The sequence below is a fragment of the Gopherus flavomarginatus genome, chromosome 23 (assembly GCF_025201925.1).
Source record: "Gopherus flavomarginatus isolate rGopFla2 chromosome 23, rGopFla2.mat.asm, whole genome shotgun sequence".
NCBI lineage: Eukaryota > Metazoa > Chordata > Testudines > Testudinidae > Gopherus > Gopherus flavomarginatus.
This window is the reverse complement of record NC_066639.1, coordinates 16,381,797-16,398,056: the sequence shown is the minus strand read 5'-3', so window position 1 is coordinate 16,398,056 and position 16,260 is coordinate 16,381,797. Positions and strand designations below refer to the sequence as shown.

The window sequence follows — 16,260 nt, the reverse complement described above, 5'->3', positions numbered from 1 at the left end:
CCCCCTGCCCCCCTAGCTCTGCCGGTGCCCCTCACTCCCGACCCGCAGCCCCTGCTAGCTCAGCCCTGCCGGTGCCCCTCACTCCCGACCCGCAGCCCCTGCCAGCCCAGCCCTGCCGGTGCCCCTCACTCCCAACTCGCAGCCCCCCCATCTCTGCCGGTGCCCCTCACTACTGACCCACAGCCCCTGCCAGCCCATCCCTGCCCCTCCATCTCTGCTGGTGCCCCTCACTCCCGACCCGCAGCCCCCCATCTCTGCCGGTGCCCCTCACTCCCGACCCGCAGCCCCCTGCCCCCCCATCTCTGCCGGTGCCCCTCACTCCCGACCCGCAGCCCCCCCATCTCTGCCGGTGCCCCTCACTACTGACCCACAGCCCCTGCCAGCCCAGCCCTGCCCCCCCATCTCTGCTGGTGCCCCTCACTCCCGACCTGCAGCCCCCCCAGCCCTGCTGGTGCCCCTCACTCCCGACCCGCAGCCCCTGCCAGCCCAGCCCAGCCCCCCCATCTCTGCTGGTGCCCCTCACTCCCGACCTGCAGCCCCCCCAGCCCTGCTGGTGCCCCTCACTCCCGACCCGCAGCCCCTGCCAGCCCAGCCCAGCCCCCCCAACTAGCCCTGCCGGTGCTCCTCACTCCCGACTCGCAGCCCCTGCCAGCCCATCCCTGCCTCCCCATCTCTGCTGGTGCCCCTCACTCCCGACCCGCAGCCCCCTGCCCCCCTAGCTCTGCCGGTGCCCCTCACTCCTGACCTGCAGCCCCCCCAGCTCTGCCGGTGCCCCTCACTCCCGACCCGCAGCCCCTGCCAGCCCAGCCCTGCCCCCCCATCTCTGCTGGTGCCCCTCACTCCCGACCTGCAGCCCCCCCAGCCCTGCTGGTGCCCCTCACTCCCGACCCGCAGCCCCTGCCAGCCCAGCCCAGCCCCCCCATCTCTGCTGGTGCCCCTCACTCCCGACCTGCAGCCCCCCCAGCCCTGCTGGTGCCCCTCACTCCCGACCCGCAGCCCCTGCCAGCCCAGCCCAGCCCCCCCAACTAGCCCTGCCGGTGCTCCTCACTCCCGACTCGCAGCCCCTGCCAGCCCATCCCTGCCTCCCCATCTCTGCTGGTGCCCCTCACTCCCGACCCGCAGCCCCTGCCAGCCCAGCCCAGCCCCCCCATCTCTGCTGGTGCCCCTCACTCCCGACCTGCAGCCCCCCCAGCCCTGCTGGTGCCCCTCACTCCCGACCCGCAGCCCCTGCCAGCCCAGCCCAGCCCCCCCAACTAGCCCTGCCGGTGCTCCTCACTCCCGACTCGCAGCCCCTGCCAGCCCATCCCTGCCTCCCCATCTCTGCTGGTGCCCCTCACTCCCGACCCGCAGCCCCTGCCAGCCCAGCCCTGCCCCCCCATCTCTGCTGGTGCCCCTCACTCCCGACCTGCAGCCCCCCCAGCCCTGCTGGTGCCCCTCACTCCCGACCCGCAGCCCCTGCCAGCCCAGCCCAGCCCCCCCAACTAGCCCTGCCGGTGCTCCTCACTCCCGACTCGCAGCCCCTGCCAGCCCATCCCTGCCTCCCCATCTCTGCTGGTGCCCCTCACTCCCGACCCGCAGCCCCCTGCCCCCCTAGCTCTGCCGGTGCCCCTCACTCCTGACCTGCAGCCCCCTCAGCCCTGCTGGTGCCCCTCACTCCCGACCCGCAGCCCCTGCCAGCCCAGCCCAGCCCCCCCGCCGGTGCCCCCCCTGCCCCACGGCCCCCGGGGGTCGCTCACTCGCTGGAGATCTGGCTGAGCAGCTCGAGGGAGCTGAATCCGGCCGTGCTGAACTTCTCCTCGTAGCAGCCCATGTCGATGGCCTGGAGCCAGTCGCTGACGGAGCCGAACGAGGCGCTGGGGGGGGCCCGCTGGTCCAGGAGGGGGTGGGACGGCCTGGGGGGAGGGGCCGGGTTAGAGAGGGGCTGCTCTGTCTGAGACCTGGGGGGGTTATCCCATGGGGGGGGCAGGAATTGGGGGGCAGCTGCAGCCCCACCCCCAGGGAGCTGAGGGAGGGGAAGGTGCAGGGGGACCCCAGAACAACGGGAGAGTGAGAAAAGGGGGCAGGGGAACAGGTGGCCCCTAACCCCACCCCTCCCTTCCGTCAACCCCCCCCATTCCTACCCCAGGTCCTGCCACTCTGAGCCCCCCCATATCTCAGCCCCCCCAGGCCCAGCCGCTCTGAGCCCCCCATATCCCAGCCCCCCAGGCCCAGCCGCTCTGAGCCCCCCATATCCCAGCCTCCTCAGCCCAGCTGCTCTGAGCCCCCCCATATCTCAGCCCCCCCAGGCCCAGCCGCTCTGAGCCCCCCCATATCTCAGCCCCTCCTGGTCCAGCCGCTCTGAGCCCCCCCATATCTCAGCCCCCCCAGGCCCAGCCACTCTGAGCCCCTCCATATCTCAGCCCCCAGGCCCAGCCGCTCTGAGCCCCCCCATATCTCAGCCCCCCAGGCCCAGCCGCTCTGAGCCCCCCCCATATCTCAGCCCCTCTTGGTCCAGCCTCACTGAGCCCCCCCATATCCCAGCCCCCCAGGCCCAGCCGCTCTGAGCCCCCCCATATCCCAGCCACTCTGAGCCCCCCCATATCTCAGCCCCCCAGGCCCAGCCGCTCTGAGCCCCCCCATATCCCAGCCACTCTGAGCCCCCCCATATCTCAGCCCCCCAGGCCCAGCCGCTCTGAGTCCCCCCATATCCCAGCCACTCTGAGCCCCCCCATATCTCAGCCCCCCAGGCCCAGCCGCTCTGAGCCCCCCCATATCCCAGCCGCTCTGAGCCCCCCATATCTCAGCCCCCCCAGGCCCAGCTGCTCTGAGCCCCCCCATATCTCAGCCCCCCAGGCCCAGCCGCTCTGAGCCCCCCCATATCCCAGCCGCTCTGAGCCCCCCCATATCTCAGCCCCCCAGGCCCAGCCACTCTGAGATCCCCCCATATTTCAGCCCCCCAGACCCAGCTGCTCTGACCCCCCCATACCGCAGCCCCCCGCAGACCCAGCCACACTGAGCCCCCCATATCCCAGGCCCACCCCGCCCAGCCGCTCTGACCCTCCCATACTGCAGCCCCCCCCAGACCCAGCCGCTCTGAGCCCCCCATATCCCAGCCCCACCCCGCCCAGCCACTCTGACCCCCCCATACTGCAGCCCCCCCCAGACCCAGCCACACTGAGCCCCCCATATCCCAGCCCCACCCCGCCCAGCCACTCTGACCCCCCCATACTGCAGCCCCCCCCATACCCAGCCGCTCTGAGCCCCTCATATCCCAGCCCCCCTCCCTGCCCAGACCCAGCCGCCCATAATGCCCCCCCCAGGCCCAGCCGCTCCCCGCCCCGAGGGTCTCACCCGGCGCCGTCCCGGGAGACGATGCGCAGACTGGCTGGGTTGCGGATCAGCTTGTCGAGGGAGCTGACGAGCTGGGCGAAGCGGGGCCGGGCGCTTCGCTCCTTCTGCCAGCAGTCCAGCATGAGCTGGTGCAGCGCCGTGGGGCAGGCGGGCGGGGGGGGCAGGCGGTAATCCTGCTCGATGGCGTTGATCACCTGTGAGGACGGCGCGGCTCAGACATGGCGGGGGGCGGAGCTCGACAGGGACCCCTCGCCCGGTGCTGAGATGCAGCCACCTCTGGGGGGGGCGGTTACCCAGGGACCCCTCGCCCGGTGCTGAGATGCGCCCACCTCTGGGGCGGGGCGGCCGGTTACCCGGGGACCCCTCGCCCGGCGCTGAGATGCGCCCACCTCTGGGGCGGGGCGGCCGGTTACCCGGGGACCCCTCGCCCGGCGCTGAGATGCGCCCACCTCTGGGCAGGGCAGCTCGTTAACAACCACCCAGAATGGCTCTGACCCAGCCCAGGGTGCGGGGGGAGGCTTGGGGGAGCCGGGGGGGTACTCACGTCCTGGTTGGACATGTCCCAGTAGGGCCGCTCCCCGAAGGACATCACCTCCCACATGACGATCCCGTAGCTCCAGGCGTCGCTGGCCGAGGTGAACTTGCGGAAAGCGATGGCCTCGGGGGCCGTCCAGCGAATGGGGATCTTCCCACCCTGGGGACGAGGAGGGTGAGAGAGTCCCAGCTCCCAGCCCCTCAGCCCCCACTCCTCTCCCAGAGCTGGGGAGAGAACCCAGGAGTCCTGGCTCCCCGACCCCCTGCTCTAACCCACCAGCCCCCACTCCCCTCCCAGAGCCGGGGAGAGAACCCAGGAGTCCTGGCTCCCAGCCCCCCTGCTCTAACCCACCAGCCCCCACTCCCCTCCCAGAGCCGGGGAGAGAACCCAGGAGTTCGGGCTCCCAGCCCCTCCCAGAGCCAGGGAGAGAACCCAGGAGTCCGGGCTCCCAGCCCCTCCCAGAGCCGGGGAGAGAACCCAGGAGTTCGGGCTCCCAGCCCCTCCCAGAGCCAGGGAGAGAACCCAGGAGTCCGGGCTCCCAGCCCCTCCCAGAGCCAGGGAGAGAACCCAGGAGTCCTGGCTCCCAGCCCCCCCTGCTCTAACCCACCAGCCCCCACAACCCTCCCAGAGCTGGGGAGAGAACCCAGGAGTCCTGGCTCCCAGCCCCCCTGCTCTAACCCACCAGCCCCCACTCCCCTCCCAGAGCCGAGGAGAGAACCCAGGAGTCCTGGCTCCCAGCCCCTCCCTGCTCTAACCCACCAGCCCCCACTCCCCTCCCAGAGCCGAGGAGAGAACCCAGGAATCCTGGCTCCCAGCCCCCCTGCTCTAACCCACCAGCCCCCATTCCCCTCCCAGAGCCGGGGAGAGAACCCAGGAGTCCTGGCTCCCAGCCCCCCCTGTTCTAATCCACCAGCCCCCACTCCCCTCCCAGAGCCGGGGAGAGAACCCAGGAGTCCTGGCTCCCAGCCCCCTCTGCTCTAACCACCGGACCCCACTTCTCTCCCAGAGCCAGGGAAAGAACCCAGGAGTCCTGGCTCCCAGCCCCCCTGCTCTAACCACCAGCCCCCACTCCCCTCCCAGAGCCGGGGAGAGAACCCAGGAGTCCAGGCTCCCAACCCCCCCCTGCTCTAACCCACCAGCCCCCACTCCCATCCCAGAGCCGGGGAGAGAACCCAGGAGTCCGGGCTCCCCTCGCAGAGCCAGGCAGAGAATCCAGGACTCCTGCCCCCCCGAGGCGGCGCGAACCCCGGCGTCCGGGCCCTACCAGGGAGCTGGTGTAGGTGGGGTCGGAGGAGTTCTCCTCCAGGAAGCGGGAGAGGCCGAAGTCGGAGACTTTGCAGACCAGGTTGCAGTTGACCAGGATGTTGCGGGCGGCCAGGTCCCGGTGCACGTAGCTCATCTCGGCCAGGTAGCGCATCCCCGAGGCGATGCCCCGCAGCATCCCCACCAGCTGGATGGGCGCGAACTGCCCCTCGTTCAGCTGGGGGGCAGACGGGGGCGGGGTCAGCGCAGGGGGCGGGGCTCCAGGGGCAGGGCCCCTGGGTTTGGGGGCAGGGCCTCGGCAGCACTGGTGGGACTGGGGGCGTGGCCTCAGACAAAGGGGTGGGGCCCCAGGGTTTGGAGGCGGGGCTACAGGGACAAGGGCAGGGCTACAGAATCAGGGGCGGGACCCCAGGGGGCGTGGGGGTGGGGTCACAGTGGCAGGGATGGGGCCCCAGGGAGTAGGGTGACAGGGCCGGGGGGCGGGGCCTCAGAAGCAGGGGCGGGGCCCCAGGGGCTGGGGGCGGGGCTACAGAGGCAGGGGCAGGACCTTTGGGGGTGGGGTCACAGTGGCAGGGGAAGGAGTCGAGCGCCCCATTCTCCATGGCCCGGGTGGTTTGGGGGTGTCTGGGGGGTTTGGGGTCCCTCCCCCCGTACTGGGGCCCCCCGTACCCGCAGGAAGGAGTCGAGCGCCCCATTCTCCATGGCCCGGGTGGTTTGGGGGTGTCTGGGGGGTTTGGAGTCCCTCCCCCCGTACTGGGGTCCCCCATACCCAGAGGAAGGAGTCGAGCACCCATTGTCCATGGCCCGGGTGGTTTGGGGGTGTCTGGGGGGTTTGGGGTCCCTCCCCCCGTACTGGGGTTCCCCCATACCCAGAGGAAGGAGTCGAGCACCCCATTGTCCATGGCCTGGGTCGTTTGGGGGTGTCTGGGGGGTTTGGGGTCCCTCCCCCCGTACTGGGGTCCCCCATACCCAGAGGAAGGAGTCGAGTGCCCCATTGTCCATGGCCTGGGTCGTTTGGGGGTGTCTGTGGGGTTTGGAGTCCCTCCCCCCGTACTGGGGTTCCCCCATACCCAGAGGAAGGAGTCGAGCGCCCCATTGTCCATGGCCTGGGTCGTTTGGGGGTGTCTGTGGGGTTTGGTGTCCCTCCCCCCGTACTGGGGTCCCCCATACCCAGAGGAAGGAGTCGAGCACCCATTGTCCATGGCCCGGGTGGTTTGGGGGTGTCTGGGGGGTTTGGGGTCCCTCCCCCCGTACTGGGGTTCCCCCATACCCAGAGGAAGGAGTCGAGCACCCCATTGTCCATGGCCTGGGTCGTTTGGGGGTGTCTGGGGGGTTTGGGGTCCCTCCCCCCATACTGGGGTTCCCCCATATCCAGAGGAAGGAGTCGAGCACCCCATTGTCCATGGCCTGGGTCGTTTGGGGGTGTCTGGGGGGTTTGGGGTCCCTCCCCCCGTACTGGGGTTCCCCCATACCCAGAGGAAGGAGTCGAGCGCCCCATTGTCCATGGCCTGGGTCGTTTGGGGGTGTCTGGGTTTTTTGGGGTCCCTCCCCCGTACTGGGGCCCCCCGTACCCGCAGGAAGGAGTCGAGCGCCCCGTTCTCCATGAACTCGGTGAGGATCATGACTGGGGTGCTGCTGGTCACCACCCCCTCCAGCCGGATGATGTTGGGGTGCTCGAACTGCCCCATGATGCTGGCCTCGCTGAGGAACTCCCGGCGCTGCCGCTCCGTGTACCCCCCCTTCAGCGTCTTGATGGCCACGCAGCTCTCCTTCTTCCCGGGCACCTTCAGCCGGCCCCGGCACACCTCCCCGAACTCCCCTGCCGGGCGGGCACAACAAGGGGGTGAAAAGCGGGGTGGGAACCAAAGAAAGAGAGAGAGAAAGAAGTGAGAAAAGAAACCAAAAGAATTAATGAGAAAAAGAAATGAATGAGAAAAGAAAGGAAGAAAGGATTAATGAGAAAGAAAGAAAGAAAGAAATGAGTGAGAAAAGAAACTGAAAGAAAGAAAGAAAGAAAGAAAGAAAGAAAGAAAGAGAAGAGTGAGAAAAGAAATGAAAAGAAAGATAGAAAGAAATGAGTGAGAAAAGAAACCAAAAGAATTAATGAGAAAAAGAAATGAATGAGAAAAGAAAGGAAGAAAGGATTAATGAGAAAGAAAGAAAGAAAGAAAGAAATGAGTGAGAAAAGAAACTGAAAGAAAGAAAGAAAGAATTAATGAGAAAGAAAGAAAGAGAAGAGTGAGAAAAGAAACGAAAAGAAAGATAGAAAGAAATGAGTGAGAAAGGAAACCGAAAGAATTAATGAGAAAAAGAAATGAATGAGAAAAGAAAGGAAGGAAGGATTAATGAGAAAGAAAGAAAGAAAGAAAGAAAGAAAGAAAGAAAAAGAGGAGTGAGAAATGAAACCAAAAGAATTAATGAGAAAGAAAGAATTAATGAGAAAAAGAAATGAATGAGAAAAGAAAGGAAGAAAGGATTAATGAGAAAGAAAGAAAGGAAGAAAGGAAGAAAGAAATGAGTGAGAAAAGAAACCAAAAGAATTAATGAGAAAGAAAGAAAGAATTAATGGGAAAAAGAAATGAACGAAAAAAGAAAAGAAAGGAAGAGCAGGAGAGGGAGAAAGCGGGAAGGAACCAATGAGTTGAGAGAAAAAGAAGCGAAAGAGAGAACGAGACTGATCCAAGGAGAAGTGGGAATGAGACGGGAGACAGAAAAGGGAGGAAGAAAACGGCGAGGAAGGAGGAATGAAAGAGGGACAGAAAGAAGGAAGGGAACGGTGAGCGGAGCCGAGAAAAGGGGGGAAGGAGACAGAGCGAGACGGGGGGCAGCGAAGGCCGAGGGGCGCCGCGGGAGACGGGAAGCGAAGGAACGAACGAGGCGGGTGAAAGAGGGAACGAAGAAGTGGGCCGGGGCGGAGAGAAAGGGGGGACCGAGCCGGACGAGCCAACGAGCCGGGAGAGGAAAAGGGACCTGGGCTTGGGGGGGGGGGGTTAGTAGAAATCACCGCCCGGTTTGCAGCGTGGGCCCCCCCGGGACCAGGGGCGGTGGATTTCGGGGAGCAGAAGCCGTGAACTTGGGGGTGCAGGGGGCTGGGACTCAGGGACAGTTTGGGAGTTCAGGGACTGGTTTAGGGGTTATGGGGCTGGGGGGGTTCAGGGCGGTCGGGGCTCAGGGGGAGTTCAGGAACCAGTTTAGGGGTTCAGGGGTGTCAGGGCTCGGGGTAGTTCAGGGACCAGTTTGGGGGTTCAGGGGGGTCAGGGCTCGGGGGAGTTCAGGGACCAGTTTAGTGGTTCAGGGACTGGTTTGGGGGTTCAGGAGGGTCAGGGCTCAGGGGAGTTCAGGGACCAGTTTGGGGGTTCAGCAGGGTCAGGGCTCGGGGGAGTTCAGGGACCAGTTTAGGGGTTCAGGGGCTGGTTTGGGGGGTCAGGAAGGTCAGGGCTCGGGGGAGTTCAGGGGCCAGTTTGGGGGCTCAGGGGCCAGTTTGGGGGCTCAGGGGGGTCAGGGCTCGGGGGAGTTCAGGGGCTGGTTTGGGGGGTCAGGGGGATCAGGGCTCAGGGGAGTTCAGGAACCAGTTTAGGGGTTCAGGGGCTGGTTTGGGGGGTCAGGAAGGTCAGGGCTCGGGGGAGTTCAGGGGCCAGTTTGGGGGCTCAGGGGCCAGTTTGGGGGCTCAGGGGGGGTCAGGGCTCGGGGGAGTTCAGGGACCAGTTTGGGGGTTCAGGGGGGTCAGGGCTCGGGGGAGTTCAGGAACCAGTTTAGAGGTTCAGGGGCTGGTTTGGGGGGTCAGGAAGGTCAGGACTCGGGGGAGTTCAGGGGCCAGTTTAGAGGTTCAGGGGCTGGTTTGGGGGTTCAGGAGGGTCAGGGCTCGGGGGAGTTCAGGGGCTGGTTTGGGGGGTCAGGGGGATCAGGGCTCAGGGGAGTTCAGGAACCAGTTTAGGGGTTCAGGGGCTGGTTTGGGGGGTCAGGAAGGTCAGGGCTCGGGGGAGTTCAGGGGCCAGTTTGGGGGCTCAGGGGCCAGTTTGGGGGCTCAGGGGGGGTCAGGGCTCGGGGGAGTTCAGGGACCAGTTTGGGGGTTCAGGGGGGTCAGGGCTCGGGGGAGTTCAGGAACCAGTTTAGAGGTTCAGGGGCTGGTTTGGGGGGTCAGGAAGGTCAGGACTCGGGGGAGTTCAGGGGCCAGTTTAGAGGTTCAGGGGCTGGTTTGGGGGTTCAGGAGGGTCAGGGCTCGGGGGAGTTCAGGGGCTGGTTTGGGGGGTCAGGGGGATCAGGGCTCAGGGGAGTTCAGGAACCAGTTTAGGGGTTCAGGGGCTGGTTTGGGGGGTCAGGAAGGTCAGGGCTCGGGGGAGTTCAGGGGCCAGTTTGGGGGCTCAGGGGCCAGTTTGGGGGCTCAGGGGGGGTCAGGGCTCGGGGGAGTTCAGGGACCAGTTTGGGGGTTCAGGGGCCAGTTTGGGGGCTCAGGGGGCTCACCGGCGCCGATCACCTCCTCGATTTTCACGTAGGAGACGTCGATCTCTTTGGCGAATTCCCGCACGGCCTCGTTGGGGTCCTCGTAGGTGAAGGGGTCGATGTAGAGTTTGGTGCCTGGGGAGGGGGGGATCCCGGGGGGGATGGTTAGAGCCGAGCGCCCCCAGACCCAACCCCGCCGGCCACTCACCCCCACCCCCTCCTTCTGCCCTGGCCCCCCACTTGCCCCCTGCCCTACCCCCTACTCACCCCCGAACCCCACCCCTCTTCCCTGCCCCCTTGCTCCTCCATCTCCCCCCTGCCCCCCCTTTGCCCCCCCACTCACCGTGCCCAATGAGGTACTGGCCGTGTTTGTCCGAGTATTCAGGGTCGCGGCCCCCCGCCCCGTGTTTCCTGCCGGGGGAGGGAGAGAGAGTTGGGGGGGCCGCCAAGAACACCCCCCCCGGAACCACCCTGGGGAGAACGTGGCCAGCCCCAGCCCCCCTGGCCCTTCCCTGCCCCCCAATCGCCCACCCCCACGCGCACCGGGTGTGTGGGGGGGTCTCACCTGACGCAGATCACAGCCACTGCCACCACGGCCAGCACCAGCAGGGCCCCCACGGCGGCCGCCCCCACGATCAGCCCTAGCTGCTCCGCCCGGCCCCCCGCCTCTGGGGAGAGAGACGCCGTCAGGGGGCTGCCCCGGGGTGGGGGTGAGTCAGGCCAGCATCACCCCCAACCCGCTTGGCTCAGGGGGAGAGACGCCGCCCGGCCTGGCGGGCGCTGAGAAGCCCAAGGGCCTGGGAGGGGAAACTGAGGCAGGCCGCCCGCTGCACTGGAACAGGTCATGGGGGGGCAGGCCCTGACCTGCCCACGGGGGGCAACGGGAGCCAGCCCCTGGGATGCTGCGGCACATCCTGGCGGGCAGACGGGGCGGCACTAGGAACCCAGATGGCAGATGGGGAACACCGGCACCGCCAGGGAGTGGAGAATCGTGTATCCACCCTCTCTGGCAGCCTGCTGTCACGGGCAACCTGGCACCCCCGTGCAACCGTCTTCCTTGTGCAACCTTCCTCCTCATGCAACCTTCCTCGTGCAACCTCGCTCCTTGTGCAACCTGGCACCCACCTGCAACCGTCCTCCTTGTGCAACCTTCCTCCTCATGCAACCTGGCAACCCCATGCAACCTTCCTTGTGCAACCTCGCTCCTTGTGCAACCTGGCACCCACGTGCAACCTTCCTCGTGCAACCTCGCTCCTTGTGCAACCTGGCACCCGCCTGCAACCGTCCTCCTTGTGCAACTTTCCTCCTCATGCAACCTGGCATCCCCGTGCAACCTTCCTCGTGCAGCCTCGCTCCTTGTGCAACCTGGCACCCGCCTGCAACCGTCCTCCTTGTGCAACCTTCCTCCTCATGCAACCTGGCAACCCCGTGCAACCTTCCTTGTGCAACCTCCCTCTTTGTGCAACCTGGCACCCACGTGCAACCTTCCTTGTGCAACCTCGCTCCTTGTGCAACCTGGCACCCACGTGCAACCTTCCTCCTTGTGCAACCTTCCTCCTCATGCAACCTGGCAACCCCGTGCAACCTCCCTCCTTGTGCAACCTGGCATCCCCGTGCAACCTTCCTCGTGCAGCCTCGCTCCTTGTACAACCTGGCACCCGCCTGCAACCGTCCTCCTTGTGCAACCTTCCTCCTCATGCAACCTGGCATCCCCGTGCAACCTTCTTTGTGCAACCTCGCTCCTTGTGCAACCTGGCACCCACGTGCAACCTTCCTCCTTGTGCAACCTTCCTCCTCATGCAACCTGGCATCCCCGTGCAACCTTCCTTGTGCAACCTCCCTCCTTGTGCAACCTGGCACCCACGTGCAACCTTCCTCCTTGTGCAACCTTCCTCCTCATGCAACCTGGCAACCCCGTGCAACCTTCCTTGTGCAACCTCCCTCCTTGTGCAACCTGGCATCCATGTGCAATCTTTCTCGTGCAACCTCCCTCCTTGTGCAACCTGGCAACCCCGTGCAACCTTCCTTGTGCAACCTTCCTCCTCATGCAACCTGGCATCCCCGTGCAACCTTCCTCGTGCAGCCTCGCTCCTTGTGCAACCTGGCACCCGCCTGCAACCGTCCTCCTTGTGCAACCTTCCTCCTCATGCAACCTGGCATCCCCGTGCAACCTTCCTTGTGCAACCTCGCTCCTTGTGCAACCTGGCACCCACGTGCAACCTTCCTCCTCGTGCAACCTTCCTCCTCATGCAACCTGGCATCCCCGTGCAACCTTCCTTGTGCAACCTCCCTCCTTGTGCAACCTGGCACCCATGTGCAACCTTTCTCGTGCAACCTCCCTCCTTGTGCAACCTGGCACCCATGTGCAACCTTTCTCGTGCAACCTGCCTCCTTGTGCAAGCAGGCACCCACGTGCAACCATCCTCCTTGTGCAACCTTCCTCCTCATGCAACCTGGCAACCCCGTGCAACCTTCCTTGTGCAACCTCCCTCCTTGTGCAACCTGGCACCCACGTGCAACCATCCTCCTTGTGCAACCTTCCTCCTCGTGCAACCTGACACCCCCCGTGCAACTTTCCTCATGTAACCTCCCTCTTCATGCAACCTGGCACCCACATGCAACCATCCTCGTGCAATCTGGCACCCCCGTGCAACCTTCCTCTTCGTGCAACCTCCCTCCTTGTGCAACCTGGCACCCATGTGCAACCATTCTCCTTGTGCAACCTCCCTCCTCGTGCAACCTGGCACCCCTGTGCAACCATCCTCCTTGTGCAATCTCCCTCCTCGTGCAACCTGGCACCCCTGTGCAACCTTCCTCCTCGTACAATCATTCTCCAGGTGCAACCTTCCTCCATGTGCAACCTGGCACCCACGTCAAACCTTCATCCTCATGCAACTTGGCACCCTCGTGCAATCTGGTACCCTCGTGCAACCTTCCTCCTCGTGCAACCTGGCATCCACGTCAAACCTTTCTCCACGTGCAGCCTGGCCCTGGGCCCAACGCCTGACGCCCATTGAAACCAGACGCTCCGGGGGGGATTCAGGCCCGGGGAGGTGGGGGGGCACTCACCACTGCCCTGCATGGGGACGAGGAACTCCGGCCCGAACTCCCCATAACCGGCCTCGGAGCGGGCGCGGACCTGCACCCCATAGGACGCCCCCCGGCGCAGCTCCCGCAGCGTCACCTGGGCCTCCGACGCCTTCATGAACATGGGGGACTCCCCGCCCGGCACGCCCTGGGGGGGTGTGGGGGGTCGGTCCCTGCTCCGCGGTGCAGAGACCTCCCCTCCCCCACTGCCCCCTCCCGATCCTCCCCTCGCCCCCCCCACAGCCCCCCAATCCCCTCCCCAACTGCCCCCCTCCGATCCTCCCCACAGCCCCCCAATCCCCTCCCCTGGTCCCCTCCCCAACTGCCCCCTCCAATCCTCCCTACAGCCCCCCAATCTCCTCCCCAGGTCCCTTCCCCCACTGCCCCCCTCCCGATCCTCCCCTCACCCCCCCACAGCCCCCCAATCCCCTCCCCCGGTCCCCTCCCCAACTGCCCCCCTCCAATCCTCCCCACAGCCCCCCAATACCCTCCCCTGGTCCCCTACCCAACTGCCCCCTCCAATCCTCCCTACAGCCCCCCAATCTCCTCCCCAGGTCCCTTCCCCCACTGCCCCCCTCCCGATCCTCCCCTCACCCCCCCACAGCCCCCCAATCCCCTCCCCCGGTCCCCTCCCTAACTGCCCCCCTCCAATCCTCCCCACAGCCCCCCAATCCCCTCCCCTGGTCCCCTACCCAACTGCCCCCCTGATCTTCCCCACAGCCCCCCAATCCCCTCCCCCCTGGTCCCCTCCCCAACTGCCCCCCTGATCCTCCCCATAGCCCCCCAATCCCCTCCCCTGGTCCCCTCCCCAACTGACCCCCTTCCAATCCTTCCTCATCCCCCCAGAGACCCCCATCCCCTCCCCTGGTCCCCTCCCCAACTGCCCCCCTGATCCTCCCCACAGCCCCCAATCCCCTCCCCAAATGCCCCCCCTCTGATCCTCCCTACAGCCCCCCAATCTCCTCCCCAGGTCCCTTCCCCCACTGCCCCCCTCCCGATCCTCCCCTCGCCCCCTCACAGCCCCCCAATCCCCTCCCCCGGTCCCCTCCCCAACTGCCCCCCTCCAATCCTCCCCACAGCCCCCCAATCCCCTCCCCCGGTCCCCTCCCCAACTGCCCCCCTCCAATCCTCCCCACAGCCCCCCAATCCCCTCCCCAACTGCCCCCCTCCAATCCTCCCCACAGCCCCCCAATCCCCTCCCCTGGTCCCCTCCCCAACTGCCCCCCTTCCAATCCTTCCTCATCCCCCCAGAGACCCCCATCCCCTCCCCCGGTCTCCTCCCCAACTGCCCCCCTCCAATCCTCCCCACAGCCCCCCAATCCCCTCCCCCGGTCCCCTCCCCAACTGCCCCCCTCCGATCCTCCCCACAGCCCCCCAATCCCCTTCCCCGGTCCCCTCCCCAACTGCCCCCCTCCTGATCCTCCCTTCACCCCCTCAGAGCCCCCCATCCCCTCCCCCAGTCCCCTCCCCTACTGCCCCCACCCGATCCTCCCCACAGCCCCCCAATCCCCTCCCCAACTGCCCCCCTCCAATCCTCCCCACAGCCCCCCAATCCCCTCCCCAGGTCCCTTCCCCCACTGCCCCCCTCCTGATCCTCCCTTCACCCCCTCAGAGCCCCCCATCCCCTCCCCCAGTCCCCTCCCCTACTGCCCCCACCCGATCCTCCCCACAGCCCCCCAATCCCCTCCCCAACTGCCCCCCTCCAATCCTCCCCACAGCCCCCCAATCCCCTCCCCTGGTCCCCTCCCCAACTGCCCCCCTTCCAATCCTTCCTCATCCCCCCAGAGACCCCCATCCCCTCCCCCGGTCTCCTCCCCAACTGCCCCCCTCCAATCCTCCCCACAGCCCCCCAATCCCCTCCCCCGGTCCCCTCCCCAACTGCCCCCCTCCGATCCTCCCCACAGCCCCCCAATCCCCTCCCCAGGTCCCTTCCCCCACTGCCCCCCTCCTGATCCTCCCTTCACCCCCTCAGAGCCCCCCATCCCCTCCCCCAGTCCCCTCCCCTACTGCCCCCACCCGATCCTCCCCACAGCCCCCCAATCCCCTCCCCAACTGCCCCCCTCCAATCCTCCCCACAGCCCCCCAATCCCCTCCCCCGGTCCCCTCCCCAACTGCCCCCCTCCAATCCTCCCCACAGCCCCCCAATCCCCTCCCCCGGTCCCCTCCCCAACTGCCCCCCTCCGATCCTCCCCACAGCCCCCCATCCCCTCCCCAGGTCCCTTCCCCCACTGCCCCCCTCCTGATCCTCCCTTCACCGCCTCAGAGCCCCCCATCCCCTCCCCTAGTCCCCTCCCCTACTGCCCCCACCCGATCCTCCCCTCACCCTCCCAACAGGCCCCCCAATCCCCTCCCCTGGGCCCCTCTCATTCCCTCCCCTCCACAGTCCCCCTCCTCATCCTCCCCTCACCCCCCCACGGTCCCCCAATTCCCTCCCCTAGTCCCCTCCCCCCCGCAGCCCCCATCCTGATCCCCCCCACCTCTGATCCCTGACCCCCTTCCCTGTCCGCTCCCCTAGGTCCTCTCCATCCCCCCCGAGGCCCCCTCCCCCCACAGGCCCTTCCGACCCCCCCTCACCTTCTCGTAGTATTTCACCTCGTAGTCCAGGATGCGCCCGCTGCGGGGGTGGGGCACCGGCCAGCTCAGAACCATCCCGGTGGGGGACAGAGACCCCTGGACCTTGTCCACGGGCGGGGGCACTGGGGGCAGACGCCAAGTCAGGGCTGCGGGTCGGGAGTGAGGGGCACCGGCCGGGCGGGGGCTGCGGGTCGGGAGTGAGGGGCACCGGCCGGGCGGGGGCTGCGGGTCGGGAGTGAGGGGCACTGGCGGGGCTGGGGGCTGCGGGTCGGGAGTGAGGGGCACCGGCCGGGCGGGGGCTGCGGGTCGGGAGTGAGGGGCACAAGCCGGGCGGGGCTGGGGGCTGCGGGTCGGGAGTGAGGGGCACCGGCCGGGCGGGGGCTACGGGTCGGGCGTGAGGGGCACCGGCGGGGCTGGGGGCTGCGGGTCGGGAGTGAGGGGCACCAGCCGGGCGGGGGCTGCGGGTCGGGAGTGAGCGACGCCGCTGGGCGAGGGCTGCGGGTCGGGAGTGAGGGGCACCGGCGGGGCTGGGGGCTGCGGGTCGGGAGTGAGGGGCACCGGCGGGGCTGGGGGCTGCGGGTCGGGAGTGAGGGGCACCGGTCGGGCGGGGGCTGCGGGTCGGGCGTGAGGGGCACCGGCGGGGCTGGGGGCTGCGGGTCGGGAGTGAGGGGCACCGGTCGGGCGGGGGCTGCGGGTCGGGAGTGAGGGGCACCGGTCGGGCGGGGGCTGCGGGTCGGGGGTGAGGGGCACCGGCGGGGCAGGGGGCTGCGGGTCGGGAGTGAGCGGCGCCGCTGGGCGGGGGCTGCAGGTCGGGAGTGAGGGGCACCGGTCGGGCGGGGGCTGCGGGTCGGGGGTGAGGGGCACCGGCCGGGCGGGGGCTGCGGGTCGGGAGTGAGCGACGCCGCTGGGCGAGGGCTGCGGGTCGGGAGTGAGGGGCACCGGCGGGGCTGGGGGCTGCGGGTCGGGAGTGAGCGGCGCCGCTGGGCGGGGGCTGCAGGTCGGGAGTGAGGGGCACCGACGGGGCAGGGGGC

The 16,260-nt window shown here is 67.3% G+C and overlaps 1 protein-coding gene across 3 annotated transcripts in view; it reads right to left on the bottom strand.

Moving 5' to 3' along the window:
• EPHB4 (EPH receptor B4) overlaps positions 1–16,260 on the bottom strand; it is a 32,259-nt gene that overhangs the window by 2,199 nt on the left and 13,800 nt on the right. For all 3 annotated transcript variants that reach the window (XM_050933257.1, XM_050933255.1, XM_050933258.1), the window contains 10 exons: positions 15,230–15,351; positions 12,638–12,803; positions 10,134–10,236; positions 9,912–9,979; positions 9,590–9,703; positions 6,700–6,947; positions 5,130–5,345; positions 3,875–4,024; positions 3,331–3,524; positions 1,737–1,892 (listed from right to left, as the gene is read on the bottom strand). In XM_050933257.1, the coding sequence (XP_050789214.1) occupies positions 1,737–1,892; positions 3,331–3,524; positions 3,875–4,024; positions 5,130–5,345; positions 6,700–6,947; positions 9,590–9,703; positions 9,912–9,979; positions 10,134–10,236; positions 12,638–12,803; positions 15,230–15,351 (1,537 nt within the window). The remainder of the gene's footprint in view (positions 1–1,736; positions 1,893–3,330; positions 3,525–3,874; positions 4,025–5,129; positions 5,346–6,699; positions 6,948–9,589; positions 9,704–9,911; positions 9,980–10,133; positions 10,237–12,637; positions 12,804–15,229; positions 15,352–16,260) is intronic.